The 23,337-nt window shown below is 33.1% G+C and overlaps 1 protein-coding gene across 4 annotated transcripts; it reads left to right on the top strand.

The window, feature by feature from the left end:
- Nucleotides 1–1,833: 1,833 nt before the first annotated feature.
- Nucleotides 1,834–22,292, top strand: A12_6 (Tegument antigen; the record flags this gene model as incomplete). 4 transcript variants are annotated; one of them, XM_051209653.1, is made up of 5 exons in its annotated part: nucleotides 6,407–6,504; nucleotides 7,036–7,170; nucleotides 10,159–10,247; nucleotides 12,407–12,603; nucleotides 21,950–22,292. In XM_051209653.1, 4 exons carry the CDS (start codon nucleotides 7,054–7,056, stop codon nucleotides 21,964–21,966), a joined length of 420 nt encoding a protein of 139 aa, XP_051075117.1. In that variant the 3' UTR covers nucleotides 21,967–22,292. The 4 variants fall into 4 exon arrangements, with proteins under 4 accessions (XP_012797371.3, XP_051075115.1, XP_051075116.1 ...); XM_012941917.3 differs by lacking the exons at nucleotides 6,407–6,504; nucleotides 21,950–22,292 and adding an exon at nucleotides 1,834–2,686 and having other exon boundaries at nucleotides 6,986–7,170; nucleotides 12,407–13,010; XM_051209655.1 differs by lacking the exons at nucleotides 6,407–6,504; nucleotides 21,950–22,292 and adding an exon at nucleotides 6,248–6,333 and having other exon boundaries at nucleotides 12,407–13,010.
- Between the last annotated feature and the right edge of the window lie 1,045 nt (nucleotides 22,293–23,337).

A 23,337-nucleotide genomic window follows, 5' to 3' on the forward strand; every position in this document is an offset into this window, starting at 1 on the left:
GAATCCCACGGATCCAGAATCATCAAAGCATCATTCAAAACAAAGAAGGAGGGGATCTTAATGAATATTATCCAATGTTATGCACCCACCAATGATAGCAACGACGACATTAAAGATCAATTCTACGAGCGGCTGCAGTCAATCATAGAGAAATGCTCAAGAAAGGACCTCACCATTCTGATGGGAGATCTAAATGCCAAGGTCGGAATAGACAACACTGAATATGAAGATATTATGGGACGACATGGACTGGGAGAGAGGAACGAAAATGGAGAAAGATTTGCAAATTTGTGTGCATTCAACAAATTAGTCATAGGAGGCACAATATTTCTACACAAACGTATACACAAGGCTACATGGATCTCACCGGACCACACTACAGAGAACCAAATAGATCATATTTGCATCAACAAAAAATTCCGAAGGACAATGGAAGATGTGAGAACCAGGAGAGGAGCTGACATAGCTTCAGATCACCACCTAGTTGTAGCCAATTTAAAACTGAAGCTAAAGAAGAACTGGACAAGTGGACAAACAGCACTACAAAGGTTCAATACAGCCTTCATTAGAGATACTGACAAACTCAATGAATTCAAGATAGCCCTCAACAACAGGGTCCAAGCCTTACAGGATCTACTGAAGGAAGAAGAAACTACTATGGAGGACAACTGGAAAGGCATCAAGGAAGCATTAACTTCAACGTGTCAAGAGGTTCTGGGCCTCAAGAAGCATCATCATAAGGAATGAACCTCCATAGAAACACTGGACAGGACCAAAGAAAGGAAGAACAAGAAGACAGCAATTAACAACAGCCGAACACGAGCAGAGAAAGTCCAAGCACAAGCTGAATACATAGAAGCAAACAAACAAGTGAAGAGGAGCATTAGAGCCGACAGGAAGAAATACGTGGAAGAATTAGCAACGACGGCAGAAAAAGCTGCTAGAGAAGGAAATATGAAACAGCTCTACGATACAACGAAGAAACTATCAGGGAAATACAGTAAACCAGAGAGGCCGGTCAAAGACAAAGAAGGCAAGCCAATCTCTGAAATTCAACAACAGCGAAACAGATGGGTAGAATACTTCGAGGAACTCCTGAATAGACCGGCTCCAATGAATCCACCGAACATCGAAGCAGCACACACAGATCTTCCTATAGATGTCAACCCACCAACGACGGAAGAAATTAGAATGGCCGTCAGACAAATCAAGAACGGGAAAGCAGCAGGACCCGACAACATACCAGCTGAAGCACTGAAATCAGACGTCGAAGTAACCACAAGCATGCTTTACCTTCTATTCAAAAAGATTTGGGAGGAGGAACAAGTGCCAATGGACTGGAAAGAAGGACACCTCATCAAGATTCCAAAGAAAGGAGATCTGAGCAAATGTGAAAACTACAGAGGCATTACACTACTGTCAATACCAGGGAAAGTCTTCAACAGAGTGTTGCTGAACCGGATGAAGGATGCAGTAGACGCCCAACTTCGAGATCAACAAGCTGAATTCCGAAAGGATCGGTCGTGCACAGATCAAATTGCAACACTACGGATCATCGTCGAACAATCAGTTGAGTGGAACTCGTCACTATACATCAACTTCATTGATTATGAAAAGGCATTCGACAGTGTAGATAGGAGGACATTATGGAAACTTCTTCGACACTACGGAGTTCCTGAGAAGATTGTCAATATTATCCGGAACTCATACGACGGACTACAGTGCAAAGTAGTGCATGGAGGACAGCTGACAGATGCATTCCAAGTAAGGACCGGAGTCAGACAAGGCTGTTTACTCTCTCCCTTCCTCTTTCTTCTGGTGGTCGACTGGATTATGAAGACCTCGACATCTGAAGGAAAACACGGAATACAATGGACAGCTCAGAACCAATTAGACGATCTGGACTTCGCAGATGACCTAGCCCTCCTATCACTTACACGTGAACGGATTCAGATAAAGACAGCCAATGTAGCAGCAGTCTCTGCATCAGTAGGCCTCAGCATACACAAAGGGAAAACCAAGGTCCTCAAATTCAAAGCGGAGAACAGCAATCCAATCACCCTTGATGGCGAAACTCTGGAAGATGTAGAATCCTTCACATATCTGGGAAGCATCGTCGATAGACATGGAGGTTCAGATGCAGACGTAAAGGCGAGGATTGGCAAAGCTAGGGCTGCATTCCTACATTTGAAGAACATATGGAACTCAAAACAACTTTCAACCAATATCAAAGTGAGAATCTTCAATACGAACGTCAAGGCAATTCTACTGTATGGAGCTGAAACTTGGAGAACTACAACAACCACAATCAAGAAAGTACAAGTATTTATAAATAGCTGTCTACGCAAGATACTCAACATCCATTGGCCGGATACCATCAGCAATAGCCTTCTGTGGGAGAGAACAAACCAACTTCCAGCTGAAGAGGAAATTAGGAAAAGACGATGGAAATGGATAGGACATACATTACGCAAATCGTCAAACTGCATCATGAGGCAAGCTCTAACTTGGAATCCTGAAGGGAAGCGGAAAAGAGGAAGGCCAAAGAACACATTACGTCGGATAATAGAAGCAGATATGAAAAGGATGAATTACAACTGGAAGGAGCTGGAAAGGATTGCCCAGGACAGGGTTGGATGGAGAATGCTGGTGAGCGACCTATGCTCCTTCACGAGGAGTAACAGGTGTAAGTAAAGTAAGTAAATTCGTACAACTGAAGAACATACGGAATACAAAACAACTGTCTGTCAACCAACATTAAAGTCAGAATCTTCAATACGAACATCAAGACAGTTCTACTGTACGCAGCTGAAACGTGAATAACTACTACAAACATCATCAAAAATTTACAAGTATTTATCAACAATTTGTTAGGATATTCTGGAAAATATCCCAAAAATTATTCTGTTAAGTCTGACGCTATCATTGGACTTGATATGGTATCATTTTTCCTACTTCTCAATACTTATTTCACGTGTCATTTTCCTGTTGGCCAAATATTGTACAAATGTTATTTTCTATTTTATGGTACGATATGGTCTGCTTGACTGGTATATAAACAGAGTATGTTTGAAATATAACGATTCATATCTCAGAGGCTGGGACTTGCGTTCTGGACTAAACTGGCTGAGCTAGACAAGGAAGCACGGCTAATCAGACTCTAGGTCGCTCGCACGTGTTTACGCGTCCTTGGTCCGATCGATAATTCGTTGCCGTCTAATCTTCAGTCGCAAGTTATAACACAATTGTCTACGCAAGATACTATACGTCAGTTCACCAGATACCATTAGTAACAGCCTACTGTTCGAGAGAACAAACCAAATTCCAACAGAAGAGGGAATTAGGAAAATACGTTGTCAGTGCATAGGATATACATTGTTGAAATCACCAATCGACATCACGAGGCAAGCTCTAGCTTGGAATCCTGAAGGGGAACGGAAAAGAGGAAGATCAAGAAAGACATTGCATCAGGAATTAGAAGGAAACATGAAAAGAATAAACAGCAACTGGGAAGGATTGCCCAGGATAGAATTCGTCGGAGAATCGTGGTTGGTGGTCTATAGTCCTTCACGAAGGGTAACAGGCGTAAGTTAAGTGTATAAGACGAAAATTGTTCAACTAAATAGGTAGGGACCTAAAAACACTAGATTGCTCAATCGTTTACGTTGAAATTAAGTATAGTTCGCTAGGTAAGTGTGTTAAGTCGGTTGATAAGTATATCAATCTTCGTCGGTAATTGAAGTTCCTGGTGGACCTCCATCCCACCAGATAGTTCAGTCGTCATAGGCCACGTAGAGTAGGACAGTGTGATCGATGTCGTAGGGGCAGCGGACCAGTTAAACTGTAAGAATAACTCACGCGAAACAGGCTTTTAAAAGCAACTGATGAAGAGTGATTTTCTAGTACATCACCAGAGTCCTTAGTATGGATATAAAAAAATAAAAACATGTGATTGTAAATGCGGTTCATTTGAATGCGAAAATCATTTCTGCCAGTTGTAATCATCATTCGTTTTGTGTGTGATCTAGGATACTACCTGGGTGCTGAAACGTAAGCGGGTAGTTTTCTTAGGTTGCCACCCCTCGAGGCTTTGACCTAGAGGTCTAATCCGCAAAGTATTGTAGCAACGTTAGAAGATGCAGTTCAGTGGTTGTCAGTGACCAACAGTAGGTTCATACGCTTTTTGTTTCCTCAGGATCCTAAAGTCTTTGTACACCAGGGTTTTCCGAATCTCCTAAGTGAATCCTTCGTACCCATTAACCCGGTTTAAGCCCTGAATATTCGGTTTTGGTCTTCTTAATTTCATGAACAATAATCTAGCCGCGAGAAAGTAGTGAGCAGGACTTCCCTGACAGTGGCTGTATACGCGTGTCCATGTGAGAACATTTTGAGAGGGAGAGTGGACTCTCTCGACCGTGCCGGAGCATTTGAGGGCGATGTTTCATAGACCTATCAAGTATCGAACACATTCAGCGATTTCAGCAACTACCTAAACTTTAGATCACTAGGTTTGATTACAATGATTAATTTTTTTAACTTTGATTAGATGTTGGCACTGTTGACCGCCATTTATCGCCACTAGTGGTACCTATCTTTCACCTATATAAGGTCAAAACAGTTGTCCAGTACAGTGAGGTTTTCAGGTGTTATCGGGCTAGATTTAGTCTATAAGGTAATTTACGTATTAAACAATCTCTAAATACATCGTTTGCTAATAACCGTGTGCTTATAGTGAATAAATTCAAGAGGAAACTCTCAATTTTTGTGAAAAGCAGTGACCAGTGAATGTAAACAATGTCTGTCTTAAAAAATAACAGGAATTCCAATGGATTATGGTAGAGAAATCTCGATTTTTTAGCTGAATTCTTAGCAAAATGTCATACGAAGTATATTAAGTCAAATCCAAGTTTGGCTTAGTTATATCATTCACGTGGAATAATAATCTAACCAAGGTAAGTGTTCACCAATCCCTAACAATGTCAGTCTATCTATATACAAATGCTCATGAGAAGAAACTTATCATTCAGCCTTCGATAGTAAAACCTTCTTCATAGTCTAGTCTTATGATTTTCGCTATTCAGGTTGATCGAACATTAGTATGACGAGTAATTGCTGGGCCCGAATTCAGGCTGTATTGCATACTGTCGCATCCTGTAACGCCAATTTATGTTTTGTTTGGATGTAAGGCTGTTTTTCGATAAAACAAAACCAAAATCTGTAATACTTTGTGTTGTTTAAATCCAATATTATCATTGTCAATCCCTTAAGAATAGGTTCATATGCATTTTGTTTCCACAGGATCCTGATGCCTTTGTACATCATCTATATTCTAGCCTGCGCCTTCAAAGATACGGTGCAATTGTTTTTATGTCGCGACTGAATAAAGAAATTTAGTGAAGTAAGTGAATTTTGTTTTCACTTCTTGGAATTTCTGTATAAAGGACGATGGTATGAAAGTCCTAAAACTGAACTGATTGAAGGTTGAAGTAACCATTTCATGAGCAAATTATCAATCCAATTACTCATTCCAATAATTTTCTCAAACAGTCAGGGTTACTCATTTCACAGATGGGGGTGAATTTGATGTAATTAAATAGTACCCATTTCTCAAGATAAACGATAAACATTTTGAGACTATAATATCTGGATATCACAAAGTATTAGCTGTTATTTACTAACTTGAAATCCAAGTTAATTTATTTTTTAGAAAATGTAAAATGTTACTCTTTAATGATGTTCTTAATCTAGTACTATTAATGAAACAAATTATTGAATCATTCTATCCTTTTTCAGTTGAAACATTGATCACCATATAGAGATGACGATGATACTTCAAAAGAATTATATAACAATTATTTTACATTTTTACAACAAGATGACATCTTCATTAGTATAAGAATTGTTATTATTCTTACTCATAATAATGATTACATTTATTACAATTTTGATTAAGTTTGAAAATATCATAATTGAGGTAACTAAGATTGTAATCTTTTTTCTAGATCACTTACTTAGTTGATAAGTGATGTGCTGTGTATAGAAGAACAGGTATATTTGTGTATTTTTATGGTGAATGTATATGTGTGTAGTTACTATACACAAAAAAAATAAAGAAAATTATAGTATAGTGAAATCATGATAAATTAATTTGATTGGTTGATTAGTCTCTATGGCCTCTTCTCAATAAATTCTTCGATTTTCATTTTCTTATCATTAATAATTTATTATTTTCCAGTAAATAGATATGCTTTTATAGTTGGGATCCCTTTAACTAACTGTACTAATATACATGATATATGCATACCATCCATATAATTATAGAAATTTAGATACGTATGTTTGTGTGCGTGTGTGCGCGTATTGTTTGTTGATTGGTTTTATAAAATGTATTTCATTTATTCCTATAGTACACTTTCATTTACATTTTACTATTAAAAGCATTGAAATTCATGTCAATATAAGACATTAAATTATCAGTGTACTCATCATTATTATTCATTAAAGGTAATACTTAACACTTTTGTAACAAACTTGATTTTCTCATTGTTTTTGAGATGGTCGAAAAGATTTGTAGCTCAGGTGGATGAATTTGATGCAGTTTTGTTCTCTGAGCTGAATGGTTTAGTCGTGAACCTTTCGTCGTTCTTCTGAACGACATCATCAGCGCAAACTTCAGGCAGATGTGACGTGTTAGGATTTCTCCACATATGGTTCACAGCTTGTCGTGTACACATCGATGTTGATTAGTTCTAGTTGATATCGAGGTGTACAGGACAAGCTGTGAACCACATATGGAGAAATTCGAAAACTTCACTTCTACCTGAAGTTTGTGCTGATGATATCGTTCAGAAGAACGATGAAACCTCCACAACTAAACCATCCAGCTCAGAGAACAAAACTCCATGAAAATCTCATTTTTCATTAACATATATATAAATATTAAATGTCTTATATTTAAATTATTGTTTTATTTTTAACTGTTTAGTTAATAAAGATAAAAATATTTCGTTCTTTGCTCAATTTTTACTTTCAAAGAGTTTAAATAGGCATAAAATGGAACCATTTGTACAAGTATTCTTTGCTATTGACAAAGATGGAACTGAAACTATCACAATAGATGAATTGAAAAAGTATGTTGCTGATAATAATCTTGATGAAATGATGGTTACAGTAAGTTTATCAATAATTTATTACATATTTATGCAAAAGTTTTTGAAACACTATAAAAGTTTTATATTATTCAATTATTGTTTAAGGCTAAAAGGAAAGAAAAGAAAAATAAAACCTCTATGGATACTGAACATTCTGGGATACTTGCTAAATTCATTCTATTTAGTAACAAACAAAAGAGAAATAATTTAATATAGATTGATTTAATTTAATATAAGGAAGTATTGAAATTGTATATTAAGTTCCTATTAAGAAAAATACGTGTTCATTTCAATTTAGATTATATAAAAGAAATATTAGTAGAACTTTGGACATTATGTCAACTCTCAAGTTATAATTTGACTAAATTTTGTTAGATCTTATAGGTACATAGACTTATATGACATATTCTATTGTCTTATATATATATAATCTTTATAGTCTTATTCACAATAAAAGTAGGTTTTCATCCATCATTTGTCAAAACCATGTGATCAGTATTGAGAGTACGTTTTTTGTTTATATTAGTTTTTCATTATATGAATGATTGATAGATTGACTACGTCTACTTATGTATTTTAACAATACAACAATTTTCATCTTTATGTGATAAAAAACACTAGGATTTAGAATAATTACAGACATATATGTATATGCTACACATATAATGGATAGTAAACATTATTCGAAATTAGATTCACTTGGTATTGTTTACTTAAATCTCCCCATTGATATTTAAGACTTCAATTGATCAGTCTGTTATTAGCATATGTGCATACTGTGAGTAATGCCTCAATATTGCCATGATTCACAAGCATTATAAGCAAAGATAGATAGTAGCTAGCAGTGGAATCCAGGATGCATGTTTCATCCTATTTGAGACTCGTCATTTCGATGTACCTGCATCCCAGAGTTGATGTTCACTCTGGGACTCTAATCAGTACTGTTCGCTTCAAATGCCATCGCGTTGTCCACTTATCTATTGATTCCTGATAGCCACTTGCTTGTGCAATTGATTATCGATCTATTAATGAAACTCGGTTTCATTTGAACCATTCTCTTATGAAATTAAGCTAAATATGTAATATGTTTTTATTCAACACTGAAACGAAATGACCTCGTTAATCATTTGAATAATTAAATCTATAAAACGTAACAATAAATATTAACAGTGGAACAAACTAGATGTAAATGTAATTAATACTACAGTTTCTTCAGGATACAATTATGGTATGAAATTTATTTTTAGTAGAAACATAGTGATTCATATTTTTCACAACAGAATTATTTCAGCATGTTTGGCCAATATTTCAATATTTATTACAGTAATAATTACAATGTCATAGAAAGTTACTATTTACATTACTTAATAGCTTAGCAACAACAATGTTATGTTTTCTGGTTCCAATCGGTAACCATTATGCAGTCCTACAAATTGTCAGTCTTAAAATGATCAAGTCACTAATAATATTACTCAATGTGATACTGTATAACAGGGTTTCAGTAATGTAATGCATATCACATTGTTAAATATTACCAATATACATTAATGATGAATTTTAACTGGATTAAAATGTATGTCACGATTTTTATCCCGATTACTTGCAACTCCGTTACTGAACTTTACTATAGTTTCTAGTGCGTTGTTGAATTACTCTTCAAAAAATTACAAAAATATATTTAATACAATTGAGTATTTTATACATACTTTATGTATTAATACGTATTTTATTGAACAATCATTCTTTCTTATACGAGACTTTTAATAACAATTGTGAATTGGTATTCTAATCATGATTAACTAATCCATTTGCATTCTCTTTAGTCTTTTTCTATTAAAATTGAAAGTAACAATATAAAAAACGTAGATAGAAAAAGATAATTTATTCCAATTATTAGTATTATTTACATTTTTTTCGGGGGGGGGAGGGGTAGAGTAGGGTTAAGGTTGGATTCATACTTATTTACTTTTTAGTTTGTGCTTGTCATATGTAAAATTATGACATTGAAAATTCAACTCAACTCTTAATATTTGTTTTTCTAGATAAAAGATGTTTCTAATACAGTATGTTGGTAAATGTCTTTGTCAAAAATGAAGTCGTTGATTTTATTTAGATAAAATAGATGTCAGATCGAAAGAATGGGCAAAACAAATGTTTCGTGTTAAGTAATTATTTGCTATATGAATACCATTGTGGTATTTTCAAGACTAGTTAAAATCGTATAGTTTTTATTATATTGTATATATATATATGTTTGGACCTTGGTATACAGATATGATCAGTTTGCTATAAAGTGTAAGTAACACTCAATAAGGTTTGGGTATATTATTTGAAAAAAATGTAATCTATTAGTTACTGTAAGTGTTTATTGATCACAGAGTAAAAGATTCAAGCGAAATGCATGTGATATAATACGTTCGTAATACAAACCGTAGTCATAAATTTTGTGAGAAAATAATTATCTTTAATCACTATTACCATACACCAAGAATATGTCATAACTAGGAAATGATTAACACTTTTTAACTAAAGATGATTATTTCATTTATCACAGTATAAAACGGTTGAATTAGTGGATCTACTTTAATTTAGTTGATGACATACTGTGATCTTCATCTAATTTCGTCATTAGCATAATTATCACACAACGAATTTGATGGGTACCATCATTTTGTACTTTTGGATTAGGACGCAACTACTGATGTAGTACTTGGTACTTCTGTTTTACTAAATCTTCAATTAAAATCAGTTTACAAAAGAAATTATTTTCAAATTGTACTAAAAGACTTGATGAAGTCAGTTTGATAAAATAGAAGATTAACTACTATTCAAAAATTTAATGATATAATAAACATTCATTGTGTTTAGTTGATAATTTGTATATGCATATTATAATGCATTAGTTAATTGTTTTCATTTATAGTAAACTGTTTCTCAGGTCTAAACTCAAATATTTTTCAAATGTATTTCATGTTCCCTTTATATTCGATGCTTTACTATCTTTTAGAAATGGAAATCATTATTTGATGCCAAAAATACTGGGAAGATAACGTTTAGTACTTTTTGTGAAGTATTGGGTTTAAGTCCTGCACAAGCGTAAGTTATATAATTAATCCGTAGAGACAATCAATTTATTTTTCTTGTTTAGTACTCATTAACGGTGAAACTCAGTGTTAATTGTTTTAGATGTTTCGAAATTTTTTTTATATTTTCCATCATTAACAGGATGTATCTTCAATCTTTTAGGAGCTCGCAGTACGGGTAATAAATACATCTATTGATCAATGACTAGGAACTAAATTCATGTCTAAATTGCAATGTGGTTGAGATTCATCAAGATTGTGTGAAAATATTTGAAGTAAAAAAACTTCGTATGTGCGAAGTTGAGCCATGTAAATTAATAAAATTATCACAACTTGATCGATAGAATTCCAGATGTATTGAGAATTAGACGAGTACAACATTAATGATTGAGTAATAGCAAATCAGCGTATAATCCTTGATTACGTTTATCTGGGTTTTTGAAATAGGTTCATTTAAAACAATGCTTATAATCTAAATACACATGATTACTAGGATAGAAATAAGATATTATAAATTAAATAAGTAAAATCAACAATGAAAGTTGTCAATATTCGGACACTAACCATATAAATCTAAATAGTATGTTAACATAATAATTCTTCGATATGTAAAGTACTGTCCTTTATTCTGTATACCAAAATTAATAATGCAACATCTAGTGAATTGTGATATAATGTAGACTAATCTTTCGAGCTATTGAGGATCGTTTGACTTTTTTCAATTGTAGACATGTTGTACTACAGCAAATGCTTAATATCTGATGACCACTTATTTCGATATTTTCTCATAATAAGGTAGGTAAGCCAAATTTAGGTAAATCACTATAGAAATTTGGGCTAAATTGAAAACATTTATTACGACATAAAACAAAAATATATTAGTTAAACGATAAGAATTCTTCTTGGCAAATTCATTCTGAATTTTGTACATTTCATAATGCATTCTGATACCATAACGATAATCCATATCTTTTCTTTTATTAACTATAATTTACTGAAAATAATAACCGAAGAGCAAAAAATGTTATTGCTATTTTTTTTTAGAAAAACTTGAAAGTATTGTTATTAAGACATTTGAATGTTATAAAATCTAACTAAAATTTATTACTACTTCCCACCAGAACTCCAGGATATACTTCGTGAAGCCAGTCACTAGTGAGCATATGTTGATTAATATCAGATGGGTTCGAATCTCGCAGGGGGCGAGGTCGTGGATGCGCACTGCTGAGAAGTCCCACAATAGGACGAAACGGCCGTCCAGTGTTTCCAGGCTTTCTACGGTGATCTAGTTTCAACTGACTCGTGATCTTAATCATTGAAATTACTATAATATCCAAAAAACCCATCTGATATTAAAATTTATTAATTATAAGGATAGGTTGCGTAACATGATAAGATAAAATATTGTAATTGAAATTAAATCCCAGGATAGAGTGAGTTGGAGAATGCTAGTCGGTGGCCTATGCTCGATTAGGGGTAACGGGTGTAAGTAAGTAATCGAAGTTAAATGTAATCAGTAGTTTCATTGATTACAACGTCAGACTTGAAATAGTTTCTCTTTTAAATGGCATCAATTCTTAAGATGTAAAGTTACATTTAAATAATATGTATGTGGTTACGTGACATTATAGTTTTAAAAAGTAGTCAGATAATAACGATTTATCAAGCATACACATTAAGTGCTTTAATATGTGAGAATTGTTAAAATAATTTTAAATCAGATGTAAAAATTAACGATTTAAGAATTGATGGTGTTAATTTTCAACTATTTTCTTTCTTATTGAATATAATGACTAGAAACCTAGTTGTTCTTCGTCTACAATCTTGGGAATGTGTTCGGTCATGAGTTTATGGAATATGAACAGTCATAGACTAATGAATACACATTTCATTTTTGCACTGCCAACACTGAATAGGGAATTCAATATTCAACGACGATGTCACCCAACCAATATAATAGGAATTAATAGTGTATATTTTATCATCAGTTCAGTTTATGATATCTCATTATTCTTATTATCAATTGCCATCCATGTACTATCAAATTAGTAAACCTAGGTTTAAGCTAATCTCAGTTTAAAAAACATATTTTTTTGAAGTCATCTCGTGACATCATGTTTTTACAAATGATAAATCTTGTATTGTTCTCTTTCTCTTCTTTTCGGTCTACAGAGTAGCCATGAAAACACAACATCAACAATCAGCTTCTGCGAAACTTCATCCAGATGTTGTTGTAATCTATGAACAGCTTCCATTGGATAAACAAATTGCTATCAGTAATAAAGCAATTGAAATCTTAACATCTCCAAAGAAATTAGATGAGAAAGATCAAGCTGTTCAATTGAAACAATGGTTAGATAACACTTACGGTAAAGCATGGCATGTTGTCATAGTTAAAGGATCATTTTGGAGTAGTTATTCACATAGTGCTAATAAGTGTTTTATATTTCGTGTACGTGATGTATCTTATCTTATATGGAGAACACCAGATGAAGAAATAACCAGTACATAGTTAAGTAACTAGATAACTTGAAGAAAAACAAATAATTTAAAATGATAGATAACAGATGTTTTTTTCGTAACATAAAATAACAAATACTATTATGATGAAGATGATATCCGGGGATAATTACTTTTTCTTAAATTTTACCTTTAAAAGAATATGATTCTTCAAATTATTTGTTTTAATGCTTATTTAATTGAAAACACTAATAGATAACTTGTATCTAGCCCAAATAAATTCATTATTCATCAAGTGATCTGATATTTTGTTCAATGGATTTGGTGTTTAACTTGAAGATGACATTCATTGTGAATGAATATTGAGTGGGGTACTATTGAAAACAGGGAAGTTTTGGATACTTGCTCTCTCCTAGTTTAGAATTATACAGGATTGGCAACTCTTGATCAAACCACTGCCTTTCTAGTCTCTCATCCAGTTTTTTAGGCTTAATCCCTTGATTCAAAGTGAATTAGTCTGTATTGTCATCTTTAGTCGACACCACTGTAGCATTAAGATTATTCAGTGCCATTAGTAACGGTTGAATGAATTAAAATTAAAGATGAAGACTTCCATGCAAAACCAGTAATCTGTGTATAATGCATTCACCACAATAACTAAATATTCTTGGAGTTTCTGCCGGAAGAGTTGTTTGTATAAAACTATGAAATAACTGTCCATTGTTGTATGCTTCCGCCTGGTACACTATGTATTCTAAGTTTGAGGCGAAAACTGCCTTTCTGTCTTTTGGTTTAGAGATACATGTTTTACCTTTAAAATGGTGATGTTTTTCAGAGTAGATTTTTTGAGCTTAAATTGCACCTGACAATGTTTCTGAAAATTATATGCACAGAACTGTCAGTTTTCTTCGAAACATCCAAGTTTTGTTCCTTTTTATGATTGACAGTTAAACATTTCTATATTTAAAAGTCACAAAAGTGTCTTAGTCATATTGCAAATGATTTTCTGAGAGTGATTGTATGCGGTTTAGGTATCTTCAATGAAACAATTCTCGTATCATATATTCCATCGGTAGTAGTGTAGTGAACAAGAACACTAGTGGGGACAATCGCTTGTATTTAACACAAAATTACAGGACTTGTTAATAAAATCTAACAATCATAAAGTAAATACGTAGTTTGAAAAATGTCCATCAGTTGTCTCATAATGACTCAGACTTCATTGTTCTTGCATTTTCAACAAATTGCATCCTGTTTCCATTTTTTACTGTTCGATCCTCTTGTCTCTCTGCTGCCAGACATTCTGTTCACGACTAACACCATTTATTACTTATGTCAATATAAGTAGCACACACCACAGTAGTTGCTGTTGCAAAAGATCACTGGAATACTATATATGTTAGACAGTAGAGCTTGGTGGCCAGGGTTTGAAGCCCTTAGAGAGGATCAGGTCCTCAAAGTTGTAGATACGCCCTACCGGTGAGTCTGAACTTGCTGGATGGGCGTCTGCTGTCTACATCTTCTAGTCACCCAACATTATGCAAAATGTATATGAGGTTACAAATAATATAATATGTATCGTTTTATTTCGATCTGTTTGAAGCAATGACTAAGGAATTCAAATACTTTTCCAACTTCCCAAATACATCATTGTAAAGAAATGAAATTGTTGTGTTTCGTTATAAAATGGTCAAAATGAAAAATGAATTGTGTTCGTGAACTTTGGCCTCTTTCTATTGACTTCTCTACATTTATTCAACTAATACCAATTTATTTGTGAAATTATAGCTGAAATAATCTCAGAGGTTGGGATTTAAGCAATTCCAACGTTTCGTCCAGCAAACTTGTCTGGACTTCGGGGTAATAGTCAAAATCAAAATTTTTAGTAGTTGAATTCATGAGTCGAATAAAGCTAGACCACCACGGAAAACCTGGAAGCACTGAACAGCCGTTTCGTCCTAGTATGGGACTACTCTAAAGTGTGCATCCACGATTCCGCACGTGGAACTTGGACCCATGGCCTTCAGTCTCACGCGCTAACGTTTAACATCTAGACGGTGTTAATGCCTAACTTCAGCCAATCTACAATATTGCGTGGCCGTCCACCATTGTTTTCAGTGAGTAACTGCCTCTACAACAGACACGATTGAACTCCACTGGTTACGGCTTCTCACTATAACCTCAAAAAATAACCTCATCAAGCCAGTCACTAGTGAGCACATGATGATTATTATCAGAATGGGGTTTTGTGGATATTGTGGTAACTTTTAATAGTCGAATTCATGAGCCGATTAAATCTAGACAATCATGGGTCGACCCAGCGTGCGGAATCGTGGATGCGCCCTTCTGAGGAGTCCCGTACTAGGACGAAACAGCTGTTCAGTGCTTCCGGGTTTTCCATGGTGGTCTAGCTTCAATTGACTCATGAATTCAACTATTAAAAATTACTCCAATATCCACGAAAACCCATTCCGATAAAAATCAAAATTATCAAAGAATTATAGTTTAACAACCGAATCAAATTGGTACTAAATGTTTATCCAATCGTATTCACATTTTGACTTTAATAAGTAGGATAATATGAATCATTTATACGTGAATCATGTGAAAAGTTCACAATGTGTGAATAAACGGATGAGTGGATGTGTGTGTATAAATTTAAGTTACCAATCTTTCTTTGCATGTGCCAAACACTTTCTGAATTATTTTGGTCCTTTTGAAGTCCCTTTTATACCGTACACAACGGTACTGCTGATTTATTCTAAAGCTTCTTTAGACTAACTGGAGATTCGGTAACATGTATCAAACATCGTTTGTGTTCTTTCAACCTCAAATTCAGCTGCTTAAATGTTTCTTAAACATTCCCTGCATTACAATTCTGACAGCTGGTCTCATAGACAGCATCCTATTGCTGTTCCTTTAGAACCCTATCATTATCTTTCAATAACACCGATCTTATTGTATCACTGGTCCAAAAGTACGGTATTCTATTGTTTGGTCACAATCCCCTTAATTACTTCCGACATTTCTTTTCAGTATTGGATCACCGTTTTTTTCTATTCTTCCGGGATACACTCTAATTTAGTTTTTCTTCTATGTCTAACAGCCTTCTTTAAATCTATTTAGGTTAATTGTTTGCCCGAAGTATAGACAATACTAAGTTCATTTCAGTCTTTTGTTCTTTCCTCTCTGTAGTCAAATTACTACTGCTTTTACTTAAATTTTTCACGGCTGTTATCTTTGTACAACACGAATGAGCTAAACCGTAATCTCAGAATATGTTGATTTGAGGAATAGGATAATTTGTAACTTAATATTATGCATTCGTCTGACTAAACTATCGAGGAACTCTACTTTGTAGTTAGTGGACTGTATCTCTTTCTTTAACTTAATGCTATCCGTTATGTTGTTTGCACTTTCAAATATTTCTTCTAAACCACTTCGTTTATTGATAACAAAATGTTCTCAACATAACGCAGCCAAACTTTGGGTGAATTTACACATTTTGTAATCTCACTGATTTCTAAGGAATGCATGAATAAATTCATTGCACTCAGATAAACTGGTAAACCGATTGTCACACCTTTTCGTCTGTAATTACCTCAAATAAGAATACGATGGATCATAAACACAATTCTAAACACTTAATAATCTCGGAAGAATCTAACGGGGATCGTAAATTCAAATGTGTCATTCTAAACAAACATTAATGACATCCATTGCTTAGGCACATTAGTAAGTAAGGAAGATACATAAAAACTTGCCATCAATTCATTCTCTTGCATGTGAATGATATCGATATCATTCTTGATTGCAGTACAGTTTTGAATTCCATAATTAACCAATTTGTCATAATGTTTGAGTATCTTCAATCTGATTAATTTCCAAATGCTTGTTCTAACCAATACATTGAAATTTTAGGTGAAATAAGTCAAAATCTGTCCCAGTTGTACAGATGCATTCATTTACTGACTTCCCTTTAATCCTGAACTTTAAAATTATCATATTCTTTTTTATTAAATAAGCTGATTCTTTCTTATCTCGTCATTTTGTCTTCATATAGTTTGTTTAATACCATTAATGACACTTCTACTACTTCCGTTACTCTGAAATTCGTTTTGTTAATGTCATTTCATTGTGCTTATGTAATGTGCCAGATTCTAGTTTGTTTATGATCAACTAGACATAGAGATAAAGTATAGTAAAACAAATGTTTAACAATTGCTACCTAGAAATATATAGAATCCTAGACATGACAACACGCGTTTATATCTCATATTTCTCGTTTCACACTTTGTCGATCAGCGTATAATTTATTGACAACGTTTAGATGCTTTCAATGTTACTACGAAAACTTAAGCTATTTCATTGGTAAAAAATAGGGTTATAAATAGTGTGAGGAATCAGGACACGAAACCGAGGTTACGAATTAAAGATAAGGTTTTCATCACAAACTAACATCAGTTGTTATTGACAGAATGCCATAAACCCATATAGATGAATAAATTTCCCGTAAAGATAAATCAAAAAATCATTATCATATATCTGATAAGTTTTTCCGTTGATTATAGTCATGCTAAATTCTTCACATTTCGATTACAGCATTCACTGTGAAGTGCAAACTTTAAAAAAAAATAAAATAGCTATCTTATCATAAACTCCGTCTATAGCTCTTCTAAAGTTAATGACGGTTCCAAGCCAGGGTAAAGAAGGAGGGTTGGGCATGAGGTTGATAACCACATCCCGTAAAAACACTCTTGCTGAAAAAACACCAACCCGTAAGTATCTTATGAAACGAATGTTGTAAGCAATTAGACCAACTGCAAAATGATGTATGCTTGATGAAGCCTTTTTTAAATACATTCCTTTATTAATGTTTTCAGAAAAGTCTACAAATTTACATGTACACAACCATATAATTTGTTTCTTTAATACGATTATCGCTAACTAAGTAACTAACTACCTAACATGACTTTTTAATACTAATAAATGGAATTAAGAAATGAAAACCAACTGACAGGACAATTTTCAATTTTAATTTACATTATGAAATTTTTAATGTCAATTATATTATAAAGAAACAAGTTATTCTCTTAAATTGTATGCCATAAATTGACATGAGATACGAGTTGCACTATATTCTGGTTCTTTCATATGATTTAATAGTCTTAAGCAAACTGATAGTTTTTTTAAGAAAAGTAATATCGGTTCTATAAAATCTAATCCTGTAATATAATTAATAGAGCACATTTCCAACCATATTTTTGTTGTTATTATTGATTAGTAACCAATAGTTGGAGACTTTAGGGGACATGGCTCAGAATCGACCACAATGGAGTAGGTGTATACACTTTCTGTCTTCCTTTAAACTGTGAGACTAAAATTGCTTTATATCTTTCTTTCTACCAACTAATTCTTTCTTCCTGTATTATATCCTTATACACAATCTTTCTTTTATATATTACTATCATTGAATTAACTACTTCTATGAATTTGGTGTTCATTTTGTGGTGCTAATGAGGAGTGGCAACTTGGATCGATGAATATATGTGCCTGGTCCTACGTTGTAGCTGACTGACGGTGATTGATTATTATATTTTATACCACTGTTTTTTTTAAGGAATGTTAAATTACTTTCTCGTCACAACTGACAGCAGTAAATCATTCATCATAAATAATTTTTTATTGCCATGATTTTTATGATCATATTGCTAAATAGTTGTAGGAGAGGAAAAATTATAATTGTAAATTATATCATATTTCTACCGCTTTAAAGCTACGACTCCATGGATTTCCAATCATACATTAGTATTAATATCCTCAACCAAACTAAAAGATTATTAATCATGAATAAGGGTAATTTCAAGAGTTTGTGACTTTATAAATTGGTTTTACACCTTACTTTGGTCAAAGGCTGATCTATTATCACTCTTAATGTATACGAGCCATTAATCACTATCGAGATAAACAATTAGGCTAATAAACATGATCTTATGGTAGGTAGTTTTATTTTAATTACGTTTCAGCCATATTATGACTGCAGTGTTGTCATTTATGGTTGCACTGACCACCTCTAGGAAAGTTTAAGATAATCAAAAGTCTCTGTTCATCCACCAGGACAACAAAGTTTTATTGGGTTATATTTGTCTAATAGTCGAATAAATCTCTTTGTCAATAAAAACTAGTCATGGGTGGAATAAATCTAGTGACAAACGATTCAAGTTCTACAATCCATAATTATTATATTAAAAATCTACGAGTGTTACAAAGAAATAATTGATAAGGTGAAACATTATTTATATGAAAGCGCTAACTGAAATTTTTTATTTCACTGTTCTAAAACACAATAGTTTACCTTTCTCGTTTTATAGATGATCGCTGTACTTCTGGGCTTAAATATGTTAGGCAATAAATCTGAGCTTTTTAGGTTCAGTTTAATAAATTATTAACCATTCAGGAAAGGTTTATAAATTAACTATTCGTTAAATAAAGGGATCCAGGTAATAATTTAAATTGCACTCCAGAATCTGTTCAAATAGAACCGAATGTATCAGGTAACTATGTTTCTTTTGTGTATGGTTCAAGCAGTTAAACTCAAGTAAAATAGATGGTAACCTCTTGACATCGTCGTATAGCACTTATTAAGATAAGGGTAAATAACATCATGGCAAAATCAAAGCTCTGTAGATATATTACGGTGTCGATTTATATTGTCATACTTTAAATGTACCATTCTTGTCTCATCAGTGTTCTAACATTCTAGTGAACTTAGTTTCTTAACATCTCGGTGGCAAGATAATCTCAGCTCTACTCATGCTAAACCAAATGTCTATAATTCAAATGAAACGACGTCCCATATATTCATCCTAATTATTCGAACTTAGAGGGTTGTGGGACACTAGGTCACCCATGTTTTGTTCTTATCTCTGCCAAATTCTGTAAATTAAATACTGGTCTGATATACTTGACAAAATGGTTATAATCTCATAGGTGAGTTTGGATGGTGACATTCAAAGTGCAGGAGAACTATATTTATTTAATAAAAAAATTAAGTTGCACATAATTAAACTAAAAACATGCTAGAACTAGGCTGCCTACTTAAAATTTTGCAGGATTTTATGAAATCGGATAGAAGGAGAACGATCTCATGATGTTTTGAGTAAGGTCTCAAATAACTGGGTGAGAGAGGTAGTTGATTAATTGAATTGACTATCTTAGAGAAGTCTGTTGTATGTTTCTGACTTATGAAGAGTAAGTACATATTCAAAACAGGCTTAGCTCAACAGTTAAATAAATGATTTTTGAATATTTTAAATTCAGTTATTTTAGAAACGAGATTATAACGTGCTTATGAGTTTTAAGAGTTTTGTCCATTGATTCCAATGAGCTACATCTAATTTCTTTTGCCGCTGGCTTTAAGACACAAGTCGGATAATCTAAATGTTTGTCATATACTGCAATTAAAATCATTTTAAAAATATATAATTGAATTATTTCGTTCAAATTCAAATGATCAGAGAATGTATTTAGATAAGCGTATGACTTTCTGTACTTCCTAATACTATTATTATCAAATAATTGTTGAATTTCTCTTGCACTGTTAATGAAATCACGTTCAATTTTATGCGTTACGTATTACATAACATGAAATATTCAATTAAGTCATACAAAAAAAAATAATGGTGGCAATTTGAAGACAATTTCAAAAAACAAGTTTGGCATTTTAGTGATAAAAACTTACTTTATCAATACTTATACTACACTTGAAAGTGTTTCAAAGTACTTTGATAGAGGAACTAAAGTAGCTGCATAATAATGTTCATTTCTAAGCGTTATTTTTTTTTTGTATGTCTAAACTCAAGTCTATTTTTAATCGAATAGTATGGATTAGTTAGAGTGGATGACGTTTTGATTTTTTTTTAAAAATATCTCAAAAAATACTTTTAAGTAGTACTATTATAAAATGTCAAAATTACTAGGGTTTATGATATGTCTTGGTGTTTGAATGCTACTTATTATATCTGGTCATCTCTGATTGTTGTGTCGGAAACGCTTATCATTTGTACTCGAAACGAGGAACCTCTTCAATTTCCAAGACGCGAAAGTAAGAACACAAAGACTTGTATAAGTGAAGATTTATTAACCCCGAAACATGACCACGACGACGACCTAGTCGAAAATATCTTCATTTATATATTGATTGTACACCCATTTTGATTAACAATTAGGATGAAATCACATATGAAAAATACTTACAGTCGTAACAAATCACATAGTGGGCATAGTTCATGTCAATCTTGAATACAAGATTATCGTATGTATATAGAATAAAATGTCATACGGAAAACAAAACAAATACTACAATGAATAATCATCAGATTGGATCAGAACGGAAGTAATGTTGAACAAAACTTATAATGAGTAAATCAACCGAAACTTCCCGTCATATCAGTTTATAAATAGATGTCATTTATAGTCTGTTAGTTGATAGATTAATGTAGATGCTAAATTATCTTTAAATTGTAGTGTTTACAGATAATGAATATGTTATCTCTGATTAGAATGCTAGTTTACTTTGTGATTTCATGGGTTCAGTTGTAGCAACGCAACCTTAAGATTTACGCTAAAATTCAATCAGTATAGGGTTGTGGAAATTATGAAGTTTTTTATTGAAATCATAAACCGATTGATGTTAGAGCACCATTAGAAACCTAGAAGTACTGGACTGCCATTTCGTACTATAGTGAAACTACTCAGCAGCGCGCATTCACGAACCCGCTTGCGAGATTCCTGGAGTTCTACTGAGAAGCCGTGATCAGTGGAGCTAATCTGTGTAGGGTAGAGACAGGTTTCTACCTCAGTACAATTTCGGGGATTGGTCGAGGTTAAACATTAGCACCGTTCGATGCCAACTCAGTGGTCCAGAGGTTAAGTGTTCGCGCGCGAGACTGAAGACCCTGGGTTTGAATCCCGCGAGTGGGATCGTGGATGCGGACTGCTGAGGCGTCCCGCAATAGGTCTGAAGGAAAATTTAAATAATTTTTCTGTCAACCTATCACTGAATGCACTTTTGGAGGCAATGTACGTTGATCATGCATATATAATATCACTTTCGGTAATGAAATTATTGCCCTAAATGAAAAAAAGTTAATTAAAAATTTCATTTTTCATTGTCCAGATTTGATTAACCGTTCTATAATAAATTGAAGGTTATTTGTTTCACCGATTTAAATTTCCTTTATTTTTACTTAACAGATCATCAAAATAGATGAAAACCAATCAGCGTTAGACAGATTTCATGTCAAAATTTGGGACCACTCAGCTGAGAAGACATAATTCGCTCTAAGGATCTAGCCAAGTCTCTTCATTTTTATCAACGAGCACATAACATTTGACCAATAAATTAAGATTTATTGGTCTTTATTTTTATGTTCTGTCAGTTTACCATGTAGTGCAACTATCATTTGACTTACTCGATGAGTAACTAAAATGTATTCTAAAGAACTTAACTCCATCAGTTACAACATGATCAAACGTTTATTCTAATGTAATTAAAGTCAAAATTATTTCATTGTCTAGAATAAAGCTAATTCTTGATACTGTGTATCGTTCTTTCTACTTTATAACAATCCAATATAGTGAGAATTTTTATAATTTATTCTATTCACTTAAAACAAGTCGCTTAGTTTTGAAAGATTGAAGCATAAATGACATTTTTATGAGATCGCTGACGCCAAGGAAAAAGACATGGCGACTACATATATACAAATAGTTACTAATATAGGGGACAAATATATCACAGGAGATTCAAAACTATGCACGCATACACTGTATCGTCTACCTTTGCTTGAAAATACACTTGATTTGGAATAGGTTTTAAAATCAAACTGTAATCAGTACTACGCATAATTAATCGTGCTGACCAGTTATGTTAAAACTTTTGATATCACAATTAGCTACATATGTCATATATTTATTACATTTTCTTGGTCAAACGTTTTTATGTTTAGTGTTGTATCATTCGATAATTACCAACAAATTGTTTTGTTAGAGATCATCGTGAAGGTTTATTTTAACAATTCACCGATGGTAAAGCAGTTACTGAGGTTCTATACAACAAATTAGTCCCTTGATCATTAAACTGTGATAAATACACTATCTCTTCTGAGTTCACTCAATCATAAATCAAATTTGTTATCAGGTTTCTGATGAAAACAATATATACATCTAAGGTGACTAATGCAAACATAATTTAGATGCGTGAAACGTCTATATGAGCTGTGCAGCTAGAAGATACTTAACAAACTGTATATTAAATTATACTAAGAACAAATGAAAAAAACTAATATTTTTCGATAAAAATTTGTTTCCCTATGTTAAAGTTGTTTCAATACATTAATTAAGACCTATGTTTCTAGACTAAAACGATCGATTATCAATTGTTTAATCAGTTTTGTGGTTAGCAAAATTGGAGTAGTGTGAGTGGGTTCGAAACTCCCATGTTGGTTAGTAAGTTAATATGACACTGATAAAATATACACATAAAAGTTGAGTATAAGCTGAAACTCCCTGTGTAAAATGCTATTCAAATCACTTGTAAACTATTTGAATAACTGCTCCATGTACGATTTTTAAAAGAGTCA

The sequence above is a fragment of the Schistosoma haematobium genome, chromosome 1, assembly GCF_000699445.3.
Source record: "Schistosoma haematobium chromosome 1, whole genome shotgun sequence".
NCBI lineage: Eukaryota > Metazoa > Platyhelminthes > Trematoda > Strigeidida > Schistosomatidae > Schistosoma > Schistosoma haematobium.